The sequence below is a fragment of the Balaenoptera acutorostrata genome, chromosome 4, assembly GCF_949987535.1.
Source record: "Balaenoptera acutorostrata chromosome 4, mBalAcu1.1, whole genome shotgun sequence".
Classification (NCBI taxonomy): Eukaryota; Metazoa; Chordata; class Mammalia; order Artiodactyla; family Balaenopteridae; genus Balaenoptera; species Balaenoptera acutorostrata.
The window spans coordinates 10,130,641-10,157,597 of NC_080067.1; the positions used below are offsets into that span (position 1 = coordinate 10,130,641).

The following is a 26,957-nucleotide window of genomic DNA, read 5'->3' on the forward strand; positions in this document are numbered from 1 at the left end:
GATGAGCCTGCATCTTAGGCCAGGGTCAAGAACAAGAGGAAGGTGGGTAATTTGCCACCCTGTGCGTTCCAGATGGAACATTGGCATCGAGTTTTTATTCCATCTCCATGGATTCTGACTCATGATGCCCTGCCTGGGGCATCCAGAGTGCTGATGTTCCATTACACCCAATCGTCTTCAAGCTCAGAAAGTTTTAACCGAACACCACTGTACAAGGCTCTGGGCATGACATGTGCTCTCTTGGAGCTATAGGTGATATATTTGTAGCTCAAGGAATGTTGCTCTTGCGGAAACTAAAGAGCCTTCCTTCAGTGACGGCATTCCTTACTTGGGGCCCCTGCTTCCTAGCATTCAATGGAGGGCTTCATCTTGATGCTGTGCAAAATATCCAGTAGGTGTGTGTTTCCCTGAGTCAAGGGTGTCTAGCCTTCATTATCGTCTCAAAGGAATATGTCACCCAAAAAACAGTTCAGATCCACCACATCTAGTCCAAAATCCTGATTTTACAGGCTCAGGTAGTGAGGCCTGTTATGGATTGAATTGTATATTCAATCCAAAAAGATATGTTGAAGTCCTAACCCCTAGTACTTCAGAGTATGACCTTAGTTGGAGATAGATTGTTGCAGATGTAATTAGTTAAGAGGACGTCCTACTGGAGTGGGGGGCCTCTGATGCAATATGACTGGTGTCCTTGTAAGAAGATGAAAATTTGGACACAGACGTGCACAGAGAGAAGACAGTGTGAGGACACATGGGGAGAATAATGCCATATGAAGGCAGGGCAGAGATTGAAGTGATGCGTCTACAAGCCAAGGAATGGCAAGGATTTCCAGCTGTCACCAGAAGCTGTGAGAAGGCCATAGAACAAATTGTCCCTCAGAGGCTCTCAGAAGGAGCAAACCCTGCCAACACTAGAAGCTAGAAGAGGCAGGAAGGATTCTTTCCTACAGATGTGAGAGGGACCATGGCCCTGCCAAGACCTTGATTTCAGACTTTCAGACTCCAGAACTGTTAGACAATACATTTCTGTTGTTTTCCACCATCCATCTTTTGGTACTTTGTTACAGCAGCCCTAGCAAACTAATACAATGCCCTTGGCAGTTAAGTGATTGAAAACAATCACAGTCAGTCTGTGGGTTTAGATCCCAGTGTCCTTGCTTAGTTCTCATTCTACCCAGTTCACCATCAGCATCTCATATTTAATTTTTAACAAAAGTATTCATATAAGTTTCTTTATTCACCTTGAACAAAGCTTTCTTTCTCTTTGAAAGTAATTCAGTCAGACAAGTATAATATTCAACCACTTAATAAATTTCGTAGAAACAGCATGTTCTTATGAGGCCTCAGAGATGGAGCCCAACCTCCGTGTTGAGAGGTTAGGAAACGAGCTCTAGGCGATAGGGCTGGTGTCAGGCGGACTGGGCCTCACATCACCTTTAGCGTCCCTCAAACCCTGCCTTGATTTTATTAAGTAAAAGTAAAATTTCACATTGGAAAAAAAAGCAATATGAACATTACCTATACAGATTTTAAAATTTAACCTTTGAAATGAAGGTCAAGTGGCTACTCTTCAAACAAAACTTTCACTTTTCCAAAGATACAGTGCAGAATTATTATAAATAGATTATTCCCAAATATTTTAATCAAACTAGAAACATTTTTACTTTCTTATGTGTTGTAAGAAGTGCTTTGTGGATTCTTTGCTGGATTATATGGATTAAGATTACAGGCAAATTTTTCACAGAACTAGAACAAAAAAAATTCACAATTTGTATGGAAACACAAAAGACCCCGAATAGCCAAAGCAATCTTGAGAAAGAAAAACGGAGCTGGAGGAATCAGGCTCCCTGATTTCAGACTATACTACAGAGGTACAGTAATCAAGACAGTATGGTACTGGCACAAAAACAGAAATATAGATCAATAGAACAGGATAGAAAGCCCAGAGATAAACCCATGCACATATGGGCACCTTATTTTTGATAAAGGAGGCAAGAATATACTATGGAGAAAAGACAGCCTCTTCAGTAAGTGGTGCTGGGAAAACTGGACAGCTCCATGTAAAAGAATGAAATTAGGACACTCCCTAACACCGTACACAAAAATAAACCCAAAATGGATTAAAGACCTAAATGTAAGGCCAGACACTAGAAAACTCTCAGAGGAAAACATAGGCAGAACACTCTATGACATAAATCACAGCAAGATCCTTTTTGACCCACCTCCTAGAGAAATGGAAATTAAAAAAATAATAAACAAACGGGACCTAATGAAACTTAAAAGCTTTTGCACAGCAATGGAAACCATAAACAAGACGAAAAGACAACCCTCAGAATGGGAGAAAATATTTGCAAATGAAGCAACTGACAAAGGATTAATCTCAAAAATTTACAAGCAGCTCATGCAGCTCAATATCAAAAAAACAAACAACCCAATCCAAAAATGGGCAGAAGACCTAAATAGACATTTCTCCAAAGAAGATCTACAGATTGCCAACAAACACATGAAAAGGATGCTCAACATCATTAATCATTAGAGAAATGCAAATCAAAACTACAATGAGATATCATCTCACACCGGTCAGAATGGCCATCATCAAAAAATCTAGAAACAATAAATGCTGGAGAGGGTGTGGAGAAAAGGGAACCCTCTTGCACTGTTGGTGGGAATGTAAATTGATACAGCCACTATGGAGAACAGTATGGAGGTTCCTTAAAAAACAAAATAGAACCACCATACAACCCAGCAGTCCCACTACTGGGCATATACCCTGAGAAAACCATAATTCAAAAAGAGTCATGTACCAAAATGTTCATTGCAGCTCTATTTACAATAGCCAGGACATGGAAGCAACCTAAGTGTCCATCATCGGATGAATGGATAAAGAAGATGTGGCACATATATACAATGGAATATTACTCAGCCATAAAAAGAAACGAAATTGAGTTATTTGTAGTGAGGTGGATGGACCTAGAGTCTGTCATACAGAGTGAAGTAAGTCAGAAAGAAAAAAACATACCGTATGCTAACACATATGTATGGAATCTAAAAAAAAAAAAAAAAGAAAATGGTCATGAAGAACCTAGGGGCTTGACAGGAATAAAGACGCAGACCTACTAGAGAATGGACTTGAGGACATGGGGAGGGGGAAGGGTAAGATGTGACAGGGTGAGAGAGTGGCATGGACATGTATACACCAGCAAATGTAAAATAGATAGCTAGTGGGAAGCAGCCACACAGCACAGGGAGATCAGCTCGGTGCTTTGTGACCACCTAGAGGGGTGGGATAGGGAGGGTGGGAGGGAGGGAGATGCAAGAGGGAAGAGATATGGGGATATATGTATACGTATAGCTGATTCACTTTGTTATAAAGCAGAAACTAACACACCATTGTAAAGCAATTATACTCCAATGAAGATGTTAAAAAAAAAAAGATTACATGCAAAAATAAAGGTTAGGAGATAAGGAAATATAAGCGTATTATACTCCTATAATAGTTTAAAATAGCCCTGCTCTCCTCACACTTTTTTTAATGACTGAATTCATACTGTAAGTCACTCATGTGATCCCCTCCTTCCCCTGGCCTTACCTACCTAAATCTTGCTCCTGTTTTCACACCTCAGGCAAAGTAGCTTTCCTCCGAACCTTCCCTGATTAGTCTAGCCCTCACTGACCTCTCGCTTTTACAGTCCTATAAGATTTTAATCAATGCCACTCAACGTAGCCCTTAATTACACTCTGTCTTATATTGTTCTTTCCTGTGAGTGTGCGCCTCTTTTTCTCAACTAGACTGTCAGCTCCTCAGGACCAGGGCCGATGTTACAGTTCTTCCCTGCCCCTCAAAGCATTTGAAGCTCCTCTCGTGCTCGGTTAGTATTGGGGGTGATCTCAGACAGAGGGTGTTCTAGAGACCTGGGTTGAGGGCATGGATTCGTGTGCTGAGAGGACAGGTGCCAGAAGCTCTTTTCAACGTGGCTTTTGTAAAGAAAGCATTGTCTACTTTTAAGTATCTCAATTTTTTGCTTCTTATCTTTTATTTATTTAAATTTTCATTTTGTTTTTTAATAGTATCAAAGAAAAACATTTTCTCTAATTTACAAAGTAACATACCTTTTATTTGTCTTGTAAATTGTATTAATAGCTAAAACACTATAATCAAATCCATTTCACAGTAGATTTTCCTAACCATCTCGCAAATGTTTATTGTCTCTTTTAATTGACTTTCCGTGTGAACACTTTGTAAATGGAAAAGTTTCTTTTTGGCACTTCTGTCCACTTTCTGCCTTGTTTTTTCAGCCAGCATCAACATGGTACTGCACTGTAATTTTCCTAGGTTTTCTGTAGGGGTCTCCTTAGTCATTTCTCAGCCCGGCCTGGTATGGCAGTTATGTCCTCTTTGTGGTTTAAAACATTGCTCCTTTTTATTTCATTTTAGATCTCCCCTTACTCCTCAGCCATTATCTGTCTATCTGCCAGTGTTTCCATCTGTCCTACCCCAGAATTTCTGTTTCTCTATTTTCTCGTTAAGAGCATGTTCAACATTATACTGATGTCAGAATGCAGTTAACTTCAACTATAAATTGAATGTATTTGTCTTGTCTGGAAAAGCTTTACCCAGCCTCAGGGACTAGGAATAAAGACTCTCCCAAATCACACAGTGATGTGCTACAGAGTTTATATCAAAGCACACACTGGGGGTCTTACTTTTGAAGGAATGTTTAAGCAGTTCCTGACTGCCAGCTCTCTTTCCTCTCAGACGTTAAGTATTGTCAGTTATTTTTATGACCATCTCAGATGTAGATATTAATATACCCTTTGGGTTACACGTGTATCATTTATATTACTTTATGTTTTTAGGCCGATGTACCAGAGTAGCACGTTGTCTTTTTTTTTTTTAATGTTTAGATTTTTTTAAATAAAACAGGCTACTTTTTGGAGAATTTCTGGCTCACAGGAAAATTGAGTGGAAAGTACAGAGAACCTCCCATCTGCCTCCACGCCCACGTACGCACTGCCCACTGTACCGTCAGCTTCCCTCACCACGGCAGCGCATTCGTTACAGTCGATGAACCTACACTGACACAGCATCATCGCCCAAGTCCGTGGTTCACTTTACCGTTCCCTCTTGGTGTTAGACCTTCTGTGGGCTTGGACCAATGTACAATGACATGTATCCACCCCTGTATATCACACAGAGTAATTGCCCTGCCCTAAGAATCCTCTGTGCCCCACCTGTTCATCCCTCTCTCCCCTCTAACCCGTGACTGCCACTGATCTTTTCATTGTCTCCATAGTGCTACCTTTTCCAGATTGAAATATAGTTGCATCATACATTATGTAGCCTTTTCAGATTAGCTTCTTTCACTTAGTAATATGGCATCTAAGTTTTCTACATGTCTTTCAGGTCTTGATAGCTCATTTCTTTTTAGCACAGAATACTATTCCATGGTCTGGATGTACCACAGTTTATTTATCCACTCACCTACTGAAGGACACCTTGGTTGCCTCTGAATTTTGCCAGCTATGAATAAGGCCACTATAAATATCAGTGTGCAGGTTTTTGTGTACAGGACATAAATTTTCATTTCATTTGGGTAAATACCAAGGAGCACGACTGCTGGATTGTGTGGTATATGTCAGGAGCTCAGCTGAGCTGGGTGCGAGAGAGAGCCGAGCTTCTAGGTATCGGAGTAGCCAATTAAAGCAACAAGTCAAAAATGGAAGAGTTAAGCCTTTAGTCACTTACCGTGGTGGTATAATAAGCAGGGGTCAAAACCTGGAGAAAACGCCAAGCCCTCTGTTCCATTTCACCCACGGAACGGCACACTGGTTGAGGGCCAGGTGATCAGCACAGATGTGCGGTCTTCTTACTGTTGAGGGAGCCCTGAGCGAAGAAGTCTGGCAGTCTTATGGACCCTGAGATGGTGGCGGTGTCAGAGGGCGGGAGGTGAGGCGGAAAGGCGAGGAGTGGAAGAGTACCGGCTACTAAGTCACACGAGGGAAGGTGTCTTCACGGTTTCCTCCTCCTGCCCCCACCTGACGAGGACCACTGCCCAAGGCCTCAGATAAAGAGATCTAGGAATGAAGGCACCGGGGCTTGGAATATAAGTATGTGGAAGATCATGCCCGATGAGTTGGCCTGAGACCTTGATTGCAGCTCCTTTCAGAGGGTACAAGGTGCTGGCTGTGTACCAAGTCCGGAGTGGGGAGGGCAGTTCTCCCCTGTGAGGCCTGTCAGGGAAAGCCTTTGGTATTGGGGTTCTTCAAAGAAAAAGAACCAGTAGAATATAGAGAGAGAGAAAGAGAAGAGGAGATTTCTTATAGGGTTCGGCTCACACAGTTCTGGAGGCCTGGAAGCCCCTCAGTCGGCTGTCTGTAAGCTGGAACCAGGAAAGCCAGTGGCATAATTCAGTCCAAGTCTGAAAGCCTGAGAACCAGGGGGCTGATGGTGTAAGTCCCAGAATCCAAAGGCCTGAGAACCAGGAACTCCAGTATCCAGGACATCGTAGCCCAAAGAGAGAGAGAATTCACCCTTCCTAGGCCTTTTTGTTCCATTTGGGCTCCCAGCGGATTGGGCGACGCCCACTTATTGACGAGGGTGGATCTCTCCACTCAGTCTACTGAATCCAGTGCTCATCTCTTCCAGTCGCACACTCACAGACACACCCAGAAATCATGTTTACCGGCTCTCTGGGCATCCTTTAGGCCGGTCGAGTTGAAAACATAAAATTAACTATCATACCTTTCTAATTGCCTGTGGTTAGGCCTGAAAAATCACACACAACTGCCTTTCAGAATGGCTGTACCACTTTGCATTCCCACCAGCAATGCATGAAAACTCTTGTTGCCCCACATCGACACCAGCATTGGTGGTGTCAGTGTTTTGGATTTTGCCCCTTCTACTGTGTCATATTGTCTTTTTAATGTCTATTTTTTGCCTCAAAAGAATTTTAATTTACACAACTCTAGAAATAGAGATATGAGAAGAGCATTATTTTCCTGCTGAAATTCTATTCCGTGTTCAAAATTAATAGTTGAAACCCCACCCTGGCCTTCTGTGAAGGGGAAGAAGTGGCTTATCTCCTGTACCGTAATCTTACCCTTCCACACACTTACTCCCATTCCACAGTTTTCTGTTGCCCTGGAAAGCAATATGACAGATGGATTCAAGAACTCTAGGATACCTTTTATGGGCAAAAGCCAGCAAAATTACATGCGTCACTGGAATCTTACCCAGGTATACTCAAGCTTCCATGTCCATGTGTTGCTGCCAAAGGAGAATGTGAATAGTCCTGCAGGGTGACTGGGGCCATTCTGTCTGATGCACAGAGAAAGGAAGATGGTGATCTTTGCTTCCTGACTACTTATTTCCCCATTTCTCCACCCAATTGCCTCCCCACCTAGATTCTTTTTTCCCTTCAATCCACAGGTGCTCAGTAGAAATGTCATTAAAGTGATAAGGATATCAGATATGAGATGTTATATTAAGGTCCTGCATTTACCTCCATTGCTCCTAAAACCCCATTGAAATAGCATCAACACATAGGACACAGAGAATTAGGAAGGAGACAATTAGGGTAATTTTGGAAGCAGGAAAACAGATGGGTGAGTGAAAACAGACTTATCAGATCCAAGAAAGCTAAATACAAAATTGATAATGGAGAAAGCCATGAAATAACCCATAGAATTCCTAAAAGTGTAGAAATTGGCAGTGCTGGGTACTTCTGGAAATTGGTAGGGGGAGGGAAGGAGTTAAGACTAAAAAATGAGAACTGGTTGAAAGTCTATTTAAGAAGCAGTTACACCCAGATCTCCAACTGTACCTTCAGGATTTATCCTCTGCGGACGGTAAAGTGGAGGGTCTTTGAACCTGGGACTCAGGCAATTTTAGTGACTGTTGAACCGCCAGTCTTCTTTCTCAGGACGTCGAAGCTAGACTGTCTCCCTCCGGGAAGAGTTTGGGAGAATCTTCTCTGAGAGAATCTAGTCAGCACAAGAGAAAAGGCTTGGGGTGGCCCAAGAGTGACCTATGTCAACCCCCAGCATTCACAAACCCACCCAGCTATGCGCACACAGCTGTCTTCAAGATACCTTTGTACTGCCCCACTCCTCCACATGAGCAGGTAGCCCCAAACCACCACACGTTTGAGGAGAGCGTCGACATGAAAGCAGAGATCTAAACAAGCAACCAGGAAAAAAGCAACTTGGAGGCCACAGAGACTGTGCAAGGAGGAGAAAACTTCTTAGAGAGCTAAGAAATACATTATTCAAAGGAAAAAGTGTAATTGGAAAATAAAGTATCATGGAAATAGGTGGTTGGAATATAAAATTGAAAAAGTGTCCCAGAAAGAAGCACATGAAACCGTGAGAAAGCAAGAAAGAAAATTAGAGGACCAGGCCAGGAAATCCAACATCTAGCTATCATGATTTCTTATTAAAAAAAAAAAAAGAAGAAGAAAAGGAGGGAGGGAGGGGGGAAGGAAGGAATAAGAAACACAAAATAAACAAAATAAAATGGGAGAGAGAAAATCATCAAAGAAACAAGAGAAATTTCTAGTTCAACAAAAGAACATGAGTTTCTAAATTGAAAGGACCTGTTATGTATGAAAACAGATGCAAACCAAGGTATTTATCATCAATCTACAGAACAATGTGGGGGAAGAGAAGAGAAAACAGATCACAGAAAGGATTAGGAATTGGAATGGTTTGAGGCTTTTCAACTGGAAGCCAGGAAACTCTGGAACAATGCTCCCAACAATCTCAGGGAAAAGTATTTCCAACCTAGAATTCTGTACCTAACCAGACTATTAATTAATGTCAAAATAAAATCTTTCAAACAGAGAAGTTTTCAAAAATTCATGTCCTGAGCATAAAGCTTTTGGAGAGATGGACTCCACCAAAATGAGAGAGAAAAGCAAGAAAGAAGCAGGTAGGTACTCTAGGAAATAAGGATACAACACATGCAAGAGGTAAAGGACATCCTCAGGGTGAGGGAGCAGGCCAGAGGCCTCATGAGCAATTTCCTCAAAAAAAAAAGGAAACTGACAAAACATCTAAATTTTTAAAAAGTATTAAGGGGAGATTCATATGACTAGGGGAGCATTTAAGATTAAATTAATGTTAAAAATATATACAGCAAAGCAAATGAAAAAGCAGACAGTTATAAATTCCAGGAAAGGAAAGAGGCTATACAAGAAAGGAAGAGTAGTCATGATATACTGTGTTGTTCAGCTGTGATAACATTTGCCTGGTTATAAAAATGAAAACTCAAGAAATTGTTCTAACCAAAATTTTGATACAACTTTTCTTGGGAGAGACGAAGAGTGACGTGGAGATGGGTGGAGGATTGAGTTTCAGTGCTGGGCTGTGGTTGTATATGGCAAATTGTACGCACATTATACGTGCTTACTGACTTTTTTTTTTAACATGTTAGAGATGGTAGTTGTTCTTAGTCCATCTTGTTACCTTGAGAAGGTATATCTAAATATGAAATAATTTGACTAGTGTTTCACTTCAAAATGTTCCAGTTGTAAGTATAGTTAACTCTGACTCAGACATAAGCTAATGGTCCCATTGCTTTAAACTTTCTCAAAACAATCACGTCTCTGGTTATCTTTACTGAGCTCATTATTTTTTTGTTTGTTACTACTGGAGAAACTTATTTATTTTATTTTATTTTATTTTTTTTAACATCTTTATTGGAGTATAATTGCTTTACAATGGTGTGTTAGTTTCTGGTTTATAACAAAGTGAATCAGTTATATGTATACATATGTTCCCATATCTCTTCCCTCTTGCGTCTCCCTCCCTCCCACCCTCCCTATCCCACCCCTCTAGGTGGTCACAAAGCACCGAGCTGATCTCCCTGTGCTATGCAGCTGCTTCCCACTAGCTACCTATTTTACACTTGGTAGTGTATATATGTCCATGCCACTCTCTCACTTCGTCCCAGCTTACCCTTCCCCCTCCCCGTGTCCTCAAGTCCATTCTCTACGTCCGCATCTTAATTCCTATCCTGCCCCTAGGTTCTTCAGAACCATTTTTTTTTTTTTAGATTCCATATATATGTGTTAGCATATGGTATTGGTTTGGAGAAACTATTTAAACCAACTCCCTTAGACCACTCCAGAACAGTTGTAGGCCCTTTAAAGCAGGGCCCCCCAACCCCTGGGTACGGGTCCATGGCTTGTTAGGAACCGGGCCGCACAGCAGGAGGTGAGTGGCGGGCAAGCGAGTGAAGCTTCATCTGCTGCTCCCCATCGCTCGCATCACCGCCCACACCATCCCTCCCCCACCCCCGCCCCCCGGTCCATGGAGAAATTGTCTTCCACAGAACCGGTCCCTGGTGCCAGAAAGGTTGGGGACCGCTGATTTAAAGGTAGAGACAGCAAAGTCAGCTCTGCTTCGGGTGGTGGGAGTGCTATTAATTTAGCAAGAGTCAAGCAAGATGGGGAAGCACATGACCTCACATCCGTGCCGTTCTTACAGAATCCCTACAGATAGAGTAAACACTTTTTATAAATGAGAGAAATAAGGGTTTAGTGAAGTTAAGCAGCTTGCCTAAATTCACACCCACAGTAAATGACTAGCCAGCCTTCTGATCTAGATCTAATCTAGATCGTCTGATTTCAGATTCCATAGGTTTTCCTAAACGCCGCTCACCTTTGTCTTAACGTTCCCTAAATAAGCGCTTCAGAGTGTGGCTTTAGTACTTTGTTTTTAAAGCATATACATCCTTGTGTGCATCCTTGTGTGCAAGAGTTAACACCTGTCCTTCTGAAACTATTCCAAAAAACTGCAGAGGAAGGAACACTTCCAAGCTCATTGTATGAGGTCACCATCACCCTGATACCAAAACCAGACAAAGATTCCACAAAAAAAGAAAATTATAGGCCAGTATCACTGATGAACATGGACGCAAAAATCCTCAACAAAATACCAGCAAACCAAATCCAACAATACATTAAAAGGACCAGACACCATGATCAAGAGGGATTTATCCCAGGGATGCAAGGATTTTTCAATATCTGCAAATTAATCAATGTGATACACCACATTAACAAATTGAAGAATAAAAACCATATGATCTTCTCAATAAAGCATATACATCCTTGATTTCAAATGTAGGTAGATAGCAAAACTCAGTCTTTTTTTTAGTCTTTCACTTTTTTTTCCTGTGTCACTGCCCTGCTCTGATAGAATAACCACTGGAGAAGGAACAGTGTGGTGGATTAGTTTTTCAAGTTCAAGAAAAATTTGCTGCCAAGATCATAACTAAATTCTTATCCTATCAGATTCCTACTCTCTTATTTTTAAAATAGCTTGTATTATTCTCTTTCGAGTATGCTAAATTGGACACAGTTATTCAAAAGGGACTTAATACTGGCACATGTAATTGCAAATGAAAAGTACAAGTTTTCATTAAGAAATTAGAGATGGCATTATCTGAAGGCAGGGGGCAAGAGGGAGGTGAAACCTTACCTCTACCCAGTTAGGTTTTCCTCTGAGATTCTTTCACAAAATGATTGAGAAATAAGCAGGCAAGTTGATTAACATGTATACCTCCTGTACCTATGGGAGATACCCAGGGGAAAATGAGCGACCCTCAAAGAGATAGCTTTAGATTTCAGGATTAACTACCACCTTAATAGATAAAGGGGAGGGGGGATGTAGGCCTCTTAGGGGAGAGTAAATGATTTTTAGGAAAGATGAATGGACCCTGAGAAGAATAGATGCAAGGTATCTTTGTGACAGAGTTTGTCTGCAGGGATTTATGACAGTTGAGTTCCTTTTGGAGCACGTCGGGACTTGAAGATAAGAGGAGTTCAGAGAAAACCTCTCCAGCTCAAAATAGTCAATATACCAAAGGGGCATGTTTGGGGGTGGTGCGTCCTGAACCCCTGTAGCCAAACTTCAGGGTGCCACGTTCTGCTACCTTTCACAGCTCAGACTCGTTCGCCATCATATCCCTAGTGCTACTGCCTGGCACGGGATTTTGTAGATGCTCAGAAAACGTACATGATATTCAGTGACTGCAGGGATGGATTGATGGATGGATAGGAGAAAGAACGTTAGCTCCTTCGTTTGTTATGCAAGTAGAATATTAATATGTTATTTAGCTTCCCTTACTTTGTGAAATGTATTTTATTTGTATTTGTAAAATGTATTTTACAGCTTCCTATAGTTTCAAAAGTTTTTTCAAGTTGTAATAACATAGGATTGTCGCTCTGGTCCCTCCACATAAATGCCTACCTATGTCAGGCTGCTTTACACACGGGGTTAATCTGATCTTCCAAGCTACTTAAAACTACTACACAAGAGTACTAACATTAATTGACTTTTCTCTTTGCAGTGATTATTTGCATCCATTATGTCACTTGATTTGCAAAACAATGGCCTTTCAGAACAAAGCCCTGACCCTGCCGCTAGACTTCTGAATTTCAAATCTTGGTCCACCACCAAATCACTGCGTGACCTGGGCAAATGATTTAATCCCTCCAAGTATCAGTCTTCACATCTGTAAAACAGGGATAATAATAATTGTACCCTATGATAAGATTGTCATAGAAATTAAATGAGATGCCGGTAACGTTCTTGGTATGGGGCCTGGTCTCGGAAAGACTTCAGCAATTCGTTATCATCTTAGACATAGTAGTAGTGGTAACAACTGCTTGTTGTTACGCGTCTGCCCTCTGTACTTTCATTTTCTCCAGGGTGAGGACTGCGTTTTGTTCATCTCCACCTCGCCTCCTAACGTAGGGCCTGTCATGCATTAGGTGCTCAACAAATGATTATTGCAATGAATGACGTAGGCAGGCAAATTTTTTTTAAATTGGAAAGTTGTTTTCCAAATGACTGAACTTAAGCTCTGAGAGGTTACTCCCAACAGGTTTTGAGCGGCTGCTATAAATCAGTCACTTAGATTATGTCCTTGAGTCTCCAGGCAACTTTATGAAATGTTTTCAAGTGGCGTCCCAGGATGAAAGCCCACATCTTTGAATCCCGAGCCCAGAACCATTTCCACTAAACTCCCCTGCCTGTCTTACAAAACATACAAGAATTCTTCCTGGGCCAGTTACTAATATATAACCATTACAGCATTTGGGAAAATAACTTTATGAGTTAGAAAATGAATTGATTATCTAAGTTTTATTTATTTGTTAGATTGTGAAGAAAACCGGACATGAAAATGTTATACTATTCTTAGTACCCTAGGTTTTTGAATTCTAGAGTAAAAAAGACAACAGGCAACTGAATGTGAGTATGATAAAATGAACAAATAAGAAAAGAAGAGTCTGAACAGATAAAGAAAGGGTAGGATAAATGAGTACTTCACAAATGAAAGCAGATGTATGAAATTACAAGCTGTCAGATCAGCAAAGGAAATGAAGATGATAAAGTGGTTCCTTACATAGATTATAATTGTTCATTTTGCCCAGTCCTGTCCCCTTTCTCCATAATGTTCATGGGAAGGGGGATGTTCCCAGCAGAAGAAGGAAAGAAAAACCCAAGAGTCAAGGGTATTTCTGATCACAAAAAAATTATTTTGTGACTTATGCTGTTTCTAGTGAATCACAGTTGTTTTCCTACGGAATATTTTTCAGCTAACCGTTCTGATTAATGAAAAGGATTCAGTCACAACCACAGGAAGTTGCAACTGTAAAGTTTGTTCACAATCATGCTGCCGAGGCCGTCAGCCTGGCTTACAAAACAAGAGTCGCTAATGGGCGCAACTGTGACAGCAGTGGCAGATGGATTGCCAAGAAATGAAGTAGTTTACATAGACCTGCCTGAAAAGATGTGTTTAATAATTGCAGCCATAATTAGGTTGATTTGGGGGAAAAAAATTAAATGACGGTCTAAGGAACACAGTTAGGCTTATCTATGAAGATTTTGACACTTTTCCTCCAAGAAATGCTGCATAAATATCTTTCCTAAATTTCTTGTTACCTTTAGGAAAACAAATAATTGGAAGAAATTATATTCTCTTTAATTTTGAACTATGTAATATTTATATATACAAAAAATAAATGTAACATATGTAAGTTGTGAAGCATAGTCATCAGGGTACATAATATTTTATGAGAATTTTAAGCTGGTTCTTTCCCATTCATAAGATTTTTGTTACTAATTTCCAAGCAGCAAAACTAGAGACATTTAAATACAGCCATATAAATGGCAATAAATGTGCATGCTTCTAAGAGTTTATTTGTGTTGCAAGCGCACACACATATCTATATCTGAGGCTCTTCCTTCCAACACCGCTCTGACGATGAGTGCTGGTATATTAGTACAGTGTGCTGCTTCAAAGGCCATTTGGTAACGATCCCCTCTCCCCATTTCCTTTTGTCCAAATCAGTCGAGTGATTGGTTTGCTTTCTTTGAATCTAAGTTGTTAATTTTGTTTCTCTTAGTAATGCAGATATCTGAAGCAGCATTGCTTCTCAATTGCTTTTTTTTTCCTTTTATTTAGTGATCTCTAGTAACTACCAGACCTGTCTTGGCCTTCTGATGCATTACCCACTCATCGGGGATGTTCACTCGCTGATTCTTAAGGCTCTGTTCCTTCGCGATCCCAAGGTAAGCTTTCCATGTGGGATGTGCAGTTTTAAGTGGGGTGAAAAACTGGTTTCTCTACATGACTCCAAGAATTCCTAATGTAGAATTTGCCTAATAGCAGATGAATTGCCTACAGGCCACAACCCCACATACCTGATGGTCTAGCAACTCAGCGGGCAAATTCAAAGGACACTGCCCTGAGAAACAGGAGCACACATCTCTTGTAACTCAGGAGGTTGTTCTGCTCACCTGCTTCCTCGTAACTCAAGGAAATAGTTGAGCACCTGCTTCTCCTTATAACCACACTTTGCGCCCCGGGGCCAACTGACCCAGATATAGCCTCGTGAGCCATGTGAAGACCAAGACATTAGAGCTCTAAAAAGGACCAGTTTTCTAAGAGTTTATGATGCAGTGAAACACTAAATTATTTCATATTATGAACATGTATTTCTTATTTTGCGGGTGAAGAGTAACCTAATAAAATAAAGATTTAAAGAGACTTTAATGCTGATTTCTCTATTTGAACTTAAAGCAAGTCACCAAAATTTTCTTTACACTGCAGAGAAAAAGTGTGCTCTTTTACAACTAATGTTACATTTCTTGAAAATAAGAACATTTAATGATCTAAAAAAATCTGTGAATCCTTGATGCTTTTGAGCCAAACAAAAATATTGGATGAAGTATAAGAGAGAAAGCTTCAAACACGAGGACTAGGATGCCAGGCACTGGGTGGTAATCCCAGCCTTTGGCTCTTTGGCAGAGCTCCCAGCAATCGTGTTGGCAGTTGTCGAACTGTCTTTGAGTCAGTCTGTCTGTGGATTCCACTGCCAGAGCTCTGTCTGATCAACGTGGACCTCCAAGTTCAACGTACATTTTGATTCTGAAGGATTTCTGTCCGTTCATCGGTTGTTGACTTCAACATTTGAGCATGTATTTATTCTTTGCTTGATTTAAAATTATTGTTTTCCTGTGCCTATATCCACTTTCTGCAGAAATACACAATTTTATGTCATTTCTCCTATACAAAATTTCATTAAGTATCAGAAATACAATCCATCATTTCTCTAATACATAAGGTAGCATTTTTTTTGTTGTTCTGGTAAGGCTTAGGAGTCAGACTATGAAAAATCTACAGTCTCATATTTTTTTTTATGTATATGTAGGCTGTATAAGTATATATTTTTAATATGAAACAGTCAAGATTATGGCATATCTATAAAAGGAATAAAGGATGAAGTTTCTGGTCAATGAGGTATCTGAGTTTTGGTCTACAAACTTAAGGTAAATTCTATCTGCTCAGCATTGAGAATTATTAGAGTCATACAGAGTGGGAAAAAATTGCTAAAATAACTGTTTGAATTATCTACTTGTGTGATTTGTTGGGTTTAATTGAAAGGAGAAACGAATATGTTATCTAAACCTATCCATCTTGGTAAGTTTTTTCCTAGCTAAATATGGTTGATCTTCCTATAAACCATTCACTCTTATAGTTGCCGAATTCTGTATACTAAATTCCTCAATGTTGTTAGTGGAATCCGTAATTTTAATAGAGTACTTTTGATCTTAAAAAGATAGTATATATAATATAGAGAATAATGAAGCCAATTCTACAAGCATTAAGAAAAATTTTCTCCAAGGTTTAAGAGAAAAAAAGTAATAGCATAAGTATCTAAAAAATAGTATTCCCCACTTTTACATTCAGGGTCTTACCAAGTAAAAACAATCAAGCTAATTGTCCAAAAGTTAGGACTTTAAACTTGTATTTCTGAGACATGAGAAACTGGGCAGAAAGAGGGAGTCATGTGTAAAAAGCTCTTGAGAACAAGTTCGTGGCATGATGATATCTGTAGGGGAAGATAAAGCAAGCTGCAGAGTACTAAGGGGGTTTCAGACGGCCAACCCAGCAAGGTGGTAGTTTTAGTTAAGTGTATGTAATGGCTGATCCATTGACTTTATTAGTAAATGTCAAGTGATAGCTAACATCACTTGGCATGTGTGCTAATTGGAGGTCTATCGCAGTGTGGTGTCCTGGGTCTTGCCAGGAGCCTGAGCTAGGAATCGGGACACTGGGCCAAGTCTTGACTCTCCTACCAAATGTCCTTGTGATCTGGGCATTCACGCTTGCTAAGTCTTGGTCTCCTCTTTTGTTGCCTCTTAACAACCTACCCAAGCAGAGCAGCCTTTGACCATAAAGAACTGACGTCTAATGATATAGTAAGATCCAATCCAGTGCTACAAAGGCACAAAAGAAAAAAATAAAAGTAAGTTTATATATATCGTAAAAATCCACAAGTGGATGAGCTTTCAGTGTAGCTCATGTCAACTATAAAGTCATAGAGGAGGCCATGTAAAGAGAAGGAAAGACGATGCTAGTACCCCACCCACAGCCTCTGAGAATCCAGACCTCAGAGTCCTTTAAATGTTTTCTATTTATTAGCAACAATGAAACACTTAAATCAGAGTAAGTATATAAACACACAAGTCTCTATGAAGTGACCTAGTAGAAAGAGGAGATTTGAGGCATGAAAGTTTACTTTCCCGTATCCCAGCTTCACATGGCAGTTGTGCTGAGTGCTGCTGACAGACTCTATAAAATAAAAATAAACAAGGAGCTCTGGGCCTCCCTAAATTCATTTTCAGCCTTCAGAGAAGCATTTCATCCTACCACTATCCCTAAATCCCAGTGGAGACTGCTCAGTTGAGAATAGACTCTGCAGTAGAGCTTGAGACACTGAGCTGTTACTTGTTTTCTATCAGATGTCAGCTTTACTGTGAAAAGATTTCTCATTTGAACAGACTGAAATAATGGGCTGGTAAACTGTAATCATAGGATCATACTCCTTCACGTCTCCAAGTACTGTGATATGCTTCATTTGGTCCTCACTACAAGCTCCGAGACAGCAGAGCGGGTTGTCTTTCCTCCTTCTTTTTCAGTGCAGAAAGGTTAAGGCCATGTGGCTTTCCCAAGGCCGAAACGCTTGTAAGCTTCCAAACTAGCTGGAACGGTTCCATGACCCTTGTTTCTACTCATCCCCTCTTGAGGTTCCCAGCCTCTGTTCTACCTTCTCCAGGAAGCCATTCCCAGGCTCATATAAGACACGTCTTCCCTTTGAGTCCTCATAGCCCCTTGTAGTTTAGCGATTTGCTTGTATCTTCTATCAATTATCCCTCCTCATCATCCTGCTCGTTTTGTTAGCATTTAGCTAACTGTGCAGGACACTAACAGTGTCCTGCAGTGGTTGGTATTAAGTAAAACAATGGTAGAGTTGAATGCTGACTTAAGCACTGAGCCTCTTCTAATACTGACTCTAATCCAGGTGGATCTCACTCACCTCAAAAATTTCTGGAACCCATATCCACATTCCACAGAAACCATAGCCAATGGTGTATTTGTCAGCTGCCATTTTTATCAAGATGGTGAAGTGACCCTACAACTTGAACTGAAAGGGCATCTAGTTCCTTAATTTAATATCGATCAGAATTATTTGAAAACCTGTTATCACCTTCAAATATTGTGGAACAAAGAAGACACAACAAAGGATCTAAATAATATACTTCACTTAGACTGTGCAAATTTCAGAACTGCAAAGAACCGAGAGAGTCTAATTCAGCTCCTCCTTCTGTATATGAACAAACTGAGGATCTAGGTATTTGAGAGACTTTTTAAAGGTCACACAGCTCGTCAGTGGCAGAGCTAGCCGTTGAACCAAGTCCAACCACCTTTCCACACAAGAGCTGTAGCTTCATTAGTTTTAAAAATAGTGGAATCCTAGTCACTGATATTTCTCATACAAATTCTTTTATTTGTAGTAGATATTTATTTGCGTCTGTAATAAATGAAACTGCCACGTATATAAGTGACCCAAGAACTACTTGAAATGTTTGTAAATGTATGCTGTCTGAAGAGACTGGATATCAGATATCTGTAGCATTCTATACTCTGTTCACCTTACGATATGGTTTCTATACTTAGCTCTTCAGACCACAATCCTGATTCTCGTTTTCCTCTTATTATATTAGAATCACTGAGCAGATTTCCAAAAACAATCCACTAAACGAAGTAGAGGAATGGAAGGATGACAGTCTGAAAAATATGAAGTGATTAAAAAACATTGTTCTAACTAGTTGTTCAAATTCCAAAAAAAATTTTAAAACCCAATTAGAAACAAAAGTCATAGAAAATGTGAACATATTGTGTTCCTTAAATAACCAGATGTTCTCTCCTTCCTGAAGGCAGTAAGGGCTAGGAATAAAAGGTTTAAAACTATTGTTTTAAGTTAACTGTGAATTTTGCAAATCTGTTTTTTACCCTTCAGCAAATAAAATTCTAATACAGAAACATAAGCAAAGTAATTTTCATTTTTCGGTCCTCTCTTATTTGTGTTGTGTGTTGAAGTGTTAACCTTATCACAAAGACTTATTACAGATGAAATACAGTCCATGAATTAACATTGTAGATTATTCAGTAAGAATTTGACAGCTACCGTTTGTTTTGAAGACTAGAATAGTCCCCCAATGTTATATTTCTGGTAAGTTTGTAAGCATCCCTTTTAGCAGTGACTGTTATTGTTTATGGGAGAAAATTGCTAGAAATAAGACAATTTAATTTTATAGTCATTCTTGTACACAGAAACACAAAATAAAATATATATACTATAAAATAAATATAAATATATATACATATATAATATAGTGTACAGTGTTCTTGTGCTTGGCCAATTCTGATTTGGCTTTTGTTTGGAGTTATGTTAAATATTGCTTTTTTAAATTATAACATCTGAATATTCAGATTTTATGCAGGTAATGGATTTTTATTCTTTAATTCCAAAAACCCTCACTGTACATGCAACTTTTTAATGTCAGGTGGCTTTAGTAAAATGTCATATATCAGAATTGAAAAGTGGTGAGTGGATTCAAGCCAGGTGATGATGATAGAAAATGCTTCATTCCGGAAATGCCATTATAATGTCGTCTTCTCTGAGCAGTGAAGGACCTAAAACCACACACACTGACTCTTTGAGGAGGATGCACCGTGTCCGTTTATTTACTTTTCCTGATGTTCCCATCTGAGGTTCTGTTCAGATTTCCTAGGATGTTGCTTGTCTGATTTTGTTACAGAAAGAATGTGTTACTTCTGTCTTCGCCATCCTTTTTTTTTTTCCCTCCCCTAAAAGCTGGAGCATTTCTATGAGAACTGCCTTTCTTGGAGAATCATTTTTCTGTGTGTGTTTTCTCTCTCAGTGACCAAAAAAAATGTGGTTTTTTTTCCTTCATATCTGAGCTGCATGACTATATATTGTTCTTTTTTATCACTAGATTATAACCAATTGGATGTTTATTGTAGTTAATAGTTAGGTATTGACGACTCCTCAGTTATGTTTTCACATTTCAGTCAGAAATATAGACTTTTTGACATAGACTCACATTTTAAAAAACCTCAAGTTTTACTTCAGAGTAAATGGTGGCTTTCAAAAATCTGTAAAAGAATAATCAAAAGATCTTTATTGAAGCAGTATTTGTTATTTATTATGTTCAAACATTTCATAAAGTAGAATTGTGTGTTTCTCAAAACTTATTAAGGGTTTCCTAGGGCCTTAAATAATTTTGGATTAGTTTTATAAAAGTATTTTGAATTCATTTATTTATTCAGCAAATCTTTATTTTGTATCACAATGTACTGGGCACTGTTTAGGTTCTGGTAATATAAAAGTGAACCAAAAAAAAAAAAATGGCCCTTATCATTATAAACAAGTAAACAAACAAGAAAATACTCAGTTTGTCATGTGTTATAAAAGGTACAAATGGGGTATCATCCTTAAAATAATAAGAGCAGGAAGAACCTGAGCTGGGGAGGTACCGTTTCCGGTGAGGACTATTGGAGGAGAAGGGACTAGCCAGGCAAAGAGCAGGGAGAGGAACCGCCAGGCAGGGGAATAGCAAACACAGAGACTCCGAGGTAGGAAAGAGCTTGGACTGTTCATGGAACTAGAAGACCAGCAGCCTGGGGGGGCCCTACCTGAGACAGACAGATGAGCCAGGGGAGGCTTGCTAAGGTCACCTTTTGAAACTCCAGAAAGATTGCTGGATTTGTGATGATTCTTCCTGATGATTAAGACATCCTCTTCTTGTAAACTACTCTTGCTCTCAGCCAGAAGTTCCAAAAACTCATCTTAAATGTGTTCCCCACTTGATAAAGCACATTCACTTATTCAGACCTCTAGGCTGTCACATGGGTCCGGCCAGTAGGTTCTTGTTTGATTTAAGAGGACTGGGGCCAGGACTCTGAACACTTTTGGTCAGACATGTATTACTTTTATCTTTTAAAAAACAATGTTGGCTGCCTTCTATATATCACCAATCTCAGTCAGTTTTGCTTTCATTCATGTCAGCATCATGCTCACTGTGTAGTGTCAAGGGAACTAGATCCGTCTTTCTTGTCTACCAAATGAGAGCTCTGCAAGGTCAGGGACTAGATCTTCAACAGCATAAATCCTGTGTCAGCCCCCGTGAGGGAAGCTCAGAATTCAGATTTCACTTCCGTCACAGACTGCTGTGTTTATTGGGCAAGCCACCCTTTTCTTGAACAAAGAGGCTAGATCACATAATGTCAAAGGACCCTTCTGGCGCTATTTTAGCAAGATGCAGTTCAACTCAGCAGATCCCTTTTTTTTTTTTTTTTTTAATTACTTACTGTGTATAGAGGATGAGAGTTGGTCACAGTTCCTTATACATGTGAACAAAACCGTTACGGAAGGTAAAATGAGTGAGAGTATTGCAGAAAGGACAGATGATTCGGGCTTGGATAGTCAGAAAGGCTTCCAACCGGGCTTTTTTTTTTTTTTTTTTTTTAACATCTTTATTGGAGTATAATTGCTTTACAATGCTGTGTTAGTTTCTGCTGTATAACAAAATGAATCAGCTATACATATACATATATCCCCATATCTCCTCCCTGTTGCGTCTCCCTTCCACCCTCCCTATCCCACTCCTCTAGGTGGTCACAAAGCACCGAGCTGATCTCCCTGTGCTATGTGGCTGCTTCCCACTAGCTATCTATTTTAAATTTGGTAGTGTATATATGTCCATGCCACTCTCTCACTTCATCCCAGCTCACCAATTGGGCTTTGAAGAATTTTGCTGGGACATGTTATTCCGTCTTAAGAAAACAGTGTAAGCAGAGCTCCTGAGAATTGCTGAAGCAAGTGGCCGGGCTGGGCCTGGCAGTTCTCTAGCCACAGTCATTCATGGACCCCTCAGGGACTGCCCTCAACATCTTATATATTAGCAGACACTGTTTTTTTTTTAACTAAAGCATAGTTGATTTACAATATCATGTTAGTTTCAGGTGTACAACACAGTGATTGAGTTATACATATATATGTATCTATACGTATATTCCTTTCAGATTCTTTTCCCTTATAGGTTATTACAAAATATTAAGTATAGTTCTCTGTGCTATACTCAATATTGGTTATCTATTTTATATACAGTGTGTATATGTTAATGCCAACTTCCTTATTTATCCCTCCCCCACCCCCCCATTTCCCCTTTGGTAACCATAAGTTTGTTTTCTCTGTCTGTGAGTCTCTTTCTGTTGTGTAAATAAGTTCATTAGTATCATTTTTTTTTTAGATTCCACATATAAGCATTATCATAGGATATTTGTCTTTCTGTGTCTGACTTCACTTAGTATGATAATCTCTAGGTCCATCCATGTTGCTGCAAATGGCATTATTTCATTCTTTTTATGGCTGAGCAATATTCCATTGTGTATATGTACCACGTCTTCTTTATCCATTCATGTTGGGTGGACATTTAGGTTGTTTCCATGTCTTGGCTGTTGTAAATAGTGCTACAGTGAACATTGGGGTGCATGTATCTTTTTAAATTATGATTTTCTCCAGATATATGCCCAAGAGTGGGATTGCTAGATCATATGGTAATTCTATTTTTAGTTTTTTAAGGAACCTCCATACTGTTCTCCATAGTGGCTGTACCAATTTACATTCCCACCAACAATGTAGAGTTCCTTTTTCTCCACACCCTCTCCAGAATTTATTATTTGTAGACTTTTTGATAATGGCCATTCTGACTGGTGTGAAGTGATACCTCATTGTAGTTTTATTTATTTAGTTAGTTAGTTAGTTAGTTAGTTAGTTAGTTAGTTTTGGCTGCGTTGGGTCTTCGTTGCTGTGTGCGGGCTTTCTCTAGCTGCAGTGAGTGGGGGCTACTCTTCGTTGTGGTGCGCAGGCTTCTCATTGTGGTGGCTTCTCTTGTTGCGGAGCATGGGCCCTAGGCACGCGGGCTTCAGGAGTTGTGGAACGCAGGCTCAGTTGTGGCTCGTGGGCTCTAGAGCGCAGGCTCGGTAGTTGTGGCACACAGGCTTAGTTGCCCCACGGCATGTGGGATCTTCCCAGACCAGGGCTCAAACCCATGTCCCCTGCATTGGCAGGAGGATTCTTAACCACTGTGCCACCAGGGAAGTCCCTCATTGTAGTTTTTATTTGCATTTCTCTAATAATTAACAATGTTGAGCATCTTTTCATGTGCCTTTTGACCATCAGGATGTCTTCTTTGGAGAAGTGTCTATTTAGATCTACTGCCCATTTGTTGATTGGGTTGTTTGGTTTTTTGATATTGAGCTCTCTCTATGAGCTGTTTGTATATTTTGGAGATTAATCCCTTATGGGTTGCTTTGTTTGCAAATATTTGCTCCCATTCTGTAGGTTGTCATTTCATTTTGTTTATATTTCCCTTTGCTGTGCAAAAGCTTCTAAGTTTAATTAGGTCCCATTTGTTTATTTTTGTTCTTATTTCCATTACTCTAGGACATGGATCCAAAAACATGTTGCTGTGATTTATGTCAAAGAGTGTTCTGCCTATCTTTTCCTCTAGGAGTTTAGGTCTTTAATCCATTTTGAGTTTACTTTTGTGCATGGTGTTAGAGAATGCTCTAATTTCATTCTTTTACATGTAGCTGTCTAGTTTTACCAGCACCACTTATTGAAGAGACTGTCTTTTCTCCATTGTATATTCTTGCCTCCTTTGTCACAGATTAATTGACCATAAGTGTATGGGTTTATTTCTGGGCTTTCTATCCTGTTCCACTGATCTATATTTCTGTTTTTGTGCCAGTTCTGTACTGTTTTGATTACTGTAGCTTTGTAGTATAGTCTGAAGTTAAGGCGTCTGATTCCTCTAGCTCCGTTTTTCTTTCTCAGGATTGCTTTGACTAGTTGAGGTCTTTTTGTTTCCATAAAAATTTAAAGTTTTTTTTTGTTCTAGTTCTGTGAAAAATGCCATTGGTAATTTGATAGGGATTGCATTGAATCTGTAGATTACCTTCGGTAGTATAATCATTTGACAGTATTCATTCTTCCAGTCCAAGAACATGGTATATCTTTCCATCTGCTTGTGTCATGTTCAATTTCTTTCATCAGCGTCTTATAGTTTTCAGAGTACAGGTCTTTTGCCTCCTTAAGGTGGTTTATTCCTTAGTATTTTATTCTTTTTGATGTGATAGTAAATCGGATTATTTCCCTAATTTCTCTTTTTGATCTTTCCTTGTTAGTGTATAGCAATGCAACAGATTTCTGTGTATTAATTCTGTATCCTGCAACTTTACTGAGTTCATTGATGAGCTGTAGTGGTTTTCCGGTTTTCTGGAGCTGTGAAACATTGCTCTGCATGTTTTAGAGAAAAGAGTTTCTTTAGTGAAAGAGAACCAATTATAGTGGTGATTTATTTTTCTCAAATAACTAAAGAAGAGACTAGAATCCATGGTTAATTCTGTTCTCATTAACAATACGCAAAACAAAATCTACAAACCAGTTCTCTGCTTTTTATTTGATATTTTACAATAAGGGAGAAATCTAGGCTTTTAGGGAGAAATATTTTAAATAGATTACTTAAGCTTTCAAAGCTATTAATCCTACTATGCATGTGTGTCTAGAAAGGCACTGAGGCCCCAAATGTAAAAGTATTAAAGTGTTACAGCACATCACAGTGAAATATTTGTGCTGTGTCCCTGAGGTCAAGGCATGAAGTGGCTGACCTGCTTCACCACTGACTTGCTGTTACACCATCAGAGAAATCATTGAACCATTTGCAGCCTTAGAGTCAGGTTCACTAATTGTTTTTTTTTTTAAAGGGATAGGTGACTGGTAAGGCCGTAATTAGCCTATAATCTCTAAAGGTCATTCCCAGTTCTAAGTGCAGAAAACCTAGCTAATCACTTATTTTCCTTCTTGTATGTGAAGTAGGTTGTTCAGAAAGAAAAGGCGCTACTTTGAGTTGTTTCTATGTCATCCTAATGTTACAGTTTAAAGAAATTGAAAGCTAGAAATCACAAATTATGACAAAAAGATTATAAACTTAAAACTGACAAAATAGAAAAAAAAGAGCGTAATTCTTTTTAATCTAAGTAGTTATGGCCACAATAAATATTTTATTTGCCCCTTAAGTATATTAGCTCAGTAAACATCTTATTGCTAATTTAAAATAGTAAATACCTTTTTAAATGTCACCTCCACATGCCCAGTTAAGGCACACATCACCTGTCAGGTCTCCTGAGGGAAGAGGTCACTTCCCCTACAAAGGCATTGAGTGACCCCTGCCTTTCCTTTCCATCTACCACCTTGTGCCTTATTGTCATCTCCATGTGCCCAGTTAAGTGGATGTATGGGTTATATCATCTTAAATGATTCCATGTTTACAATATTAAAAAGATGTCAGGGACCATGAACATCTGTTGTGGGTTTGCTGGATACCTTCTGCTAAAAAGAGTTGCCAAACATAACTTCTTTTTGAAAAAAAAACATACTTCAAACTTGCTTACCTCTAATGTGATGACAAGTAACTGTCAATATTAAGGTACCATGCAAATATTTTTGAACAGATAAGCAATTTGTCTCTTCAAGGTAATGATGACATTTTAAAAATGAGTGAAAATAAGAGCTTTTTCAAAGACAGTCATGCTATGGAAAGGACATTTTAAAACTGGTTATTTGGAAATGTTTCATCTGTTTGTGATGTTCTGGCCAACAACAGTTTAAGCGCATCACTTATTTACAACTCTCAAAGTACACTAAAAGATTATGGAAACAGAATTTTCTAACTAGATTTCTAAAGAATCTTCTGAATGAAAAGATAAAGTCAGGTTTGAATCCATTTTTTAAAATTTAGAAAAGTAACATCTTCCAATTAAATTTTCAGAAGAGTTGGATGATGGTTAAATTTATGTGTCAACTTGACCGGGCTAAGGGTTGCCCAGATAGTGGGTGAAACATTCTTTCTAAGCGTGTCTGTGAGGCTGTTTCCGAAAGTGGTGAGCACTGGAGTCAGTAGTCTAGGTAAAGAAGACTCTCCCCAAACAATGTGGACAGGCACCATCCAGTCCCTTGAGGGCCCTAATAGAACAAAAAGGCTGAGAAAGGGCTCCTTGATCTGGGGCGTCCATCTTCTCCTCCCCTCAGACATCCGAGCTCCTGGTTCCTGGACCTTCAGCTTCTGACCCATCCCCACCGCCCCCTCACTCACCTCCCCCATTTCCTCTGTCCCTACTTCCCTATCCCCCTCCCGGTTCTCAGACCTTGGAACTTGGACTGAATTATACCACCAGCATTCCTGGTTCTCCAGCTTGCTGATGGTGTATTTCAGCATATCTCACCTCCATAATCACATGAGCCAATAATAAATCTCCTATATATCTATGTATATCCTATTGGTTCTTCTTCTCTGGAGTACCCTGACTGATACAAGCTGATTAACATTAAAGAAGAGAGAAATTTTATTCGCCAAATTTTAACAAAAATCTTGGTATAATTGATGGATTCCAAAATGAATACCATACTTTAGCAAGGGTAGCCAACGATGTCTTTCCTCCATTCAGACCTATATCTCCTTGTGAGGTAGCTTTTTCTGGCGTGTCATTCACAAAAACCGACTATCACAAAGTATTTAAGCAAGATTTCCAAAAAGTAAAGAAGCTTAGTCTATCACATTCCTACTGTTGAACATATTTTAGGAAGGGCATAAAATACCATAATATGTAAACTATTATAAAAATCAATTTAAATATAGCTTATTTTATCTCTCTCATTTAAAAATTCTATTGTGCATATATTTTCTAATGTATATAATGGATTAGTACAAGTGGTTACATGCATATGATTTGTAAATAAATAGTCAACGTTAAATGTCAAGCCCCCCGATTTTAACTAGCAAAGGAATAATCAAAGTTGAGAGATCCCTGCTCTAGGATCCAGTTGATCCTAATGCTTAGCCATCATGAGTCTTAAGGCTGCCTCTCAGCACACATATAATTCTGGAACTCCCCCAGACACCCATTAGCAGGGACAGCTTAGGAGAACATAGGCCTTACCCTTATCCTTATGAAT

At 39.3% G+C, this 26,957-nt stretch overlaps 1 protein-coding gene across 1 annotated transcript in view; it reads left to right on the forward strand.

Annotated features, from left to right (window-relative positions):
• The window catches only part of TBC1D5 (TBC1 domain family member 5), a 534,463-nt gene that overhangs the window by 390,288 nt on the left and 117,218 nt on the right, over positions 1-26,957 (forward strand). The window contains exon 16 of the mRNA XM_057545046.1: positions 14,474-14,580. Within this exon, the coding sequence (XP_057401029.1) occupies positions 14,474-14,580 (107 nt within the window). The remainder of the gene's footprint in view (positions 1-14,473; positions 14,581-26,957) is intronic.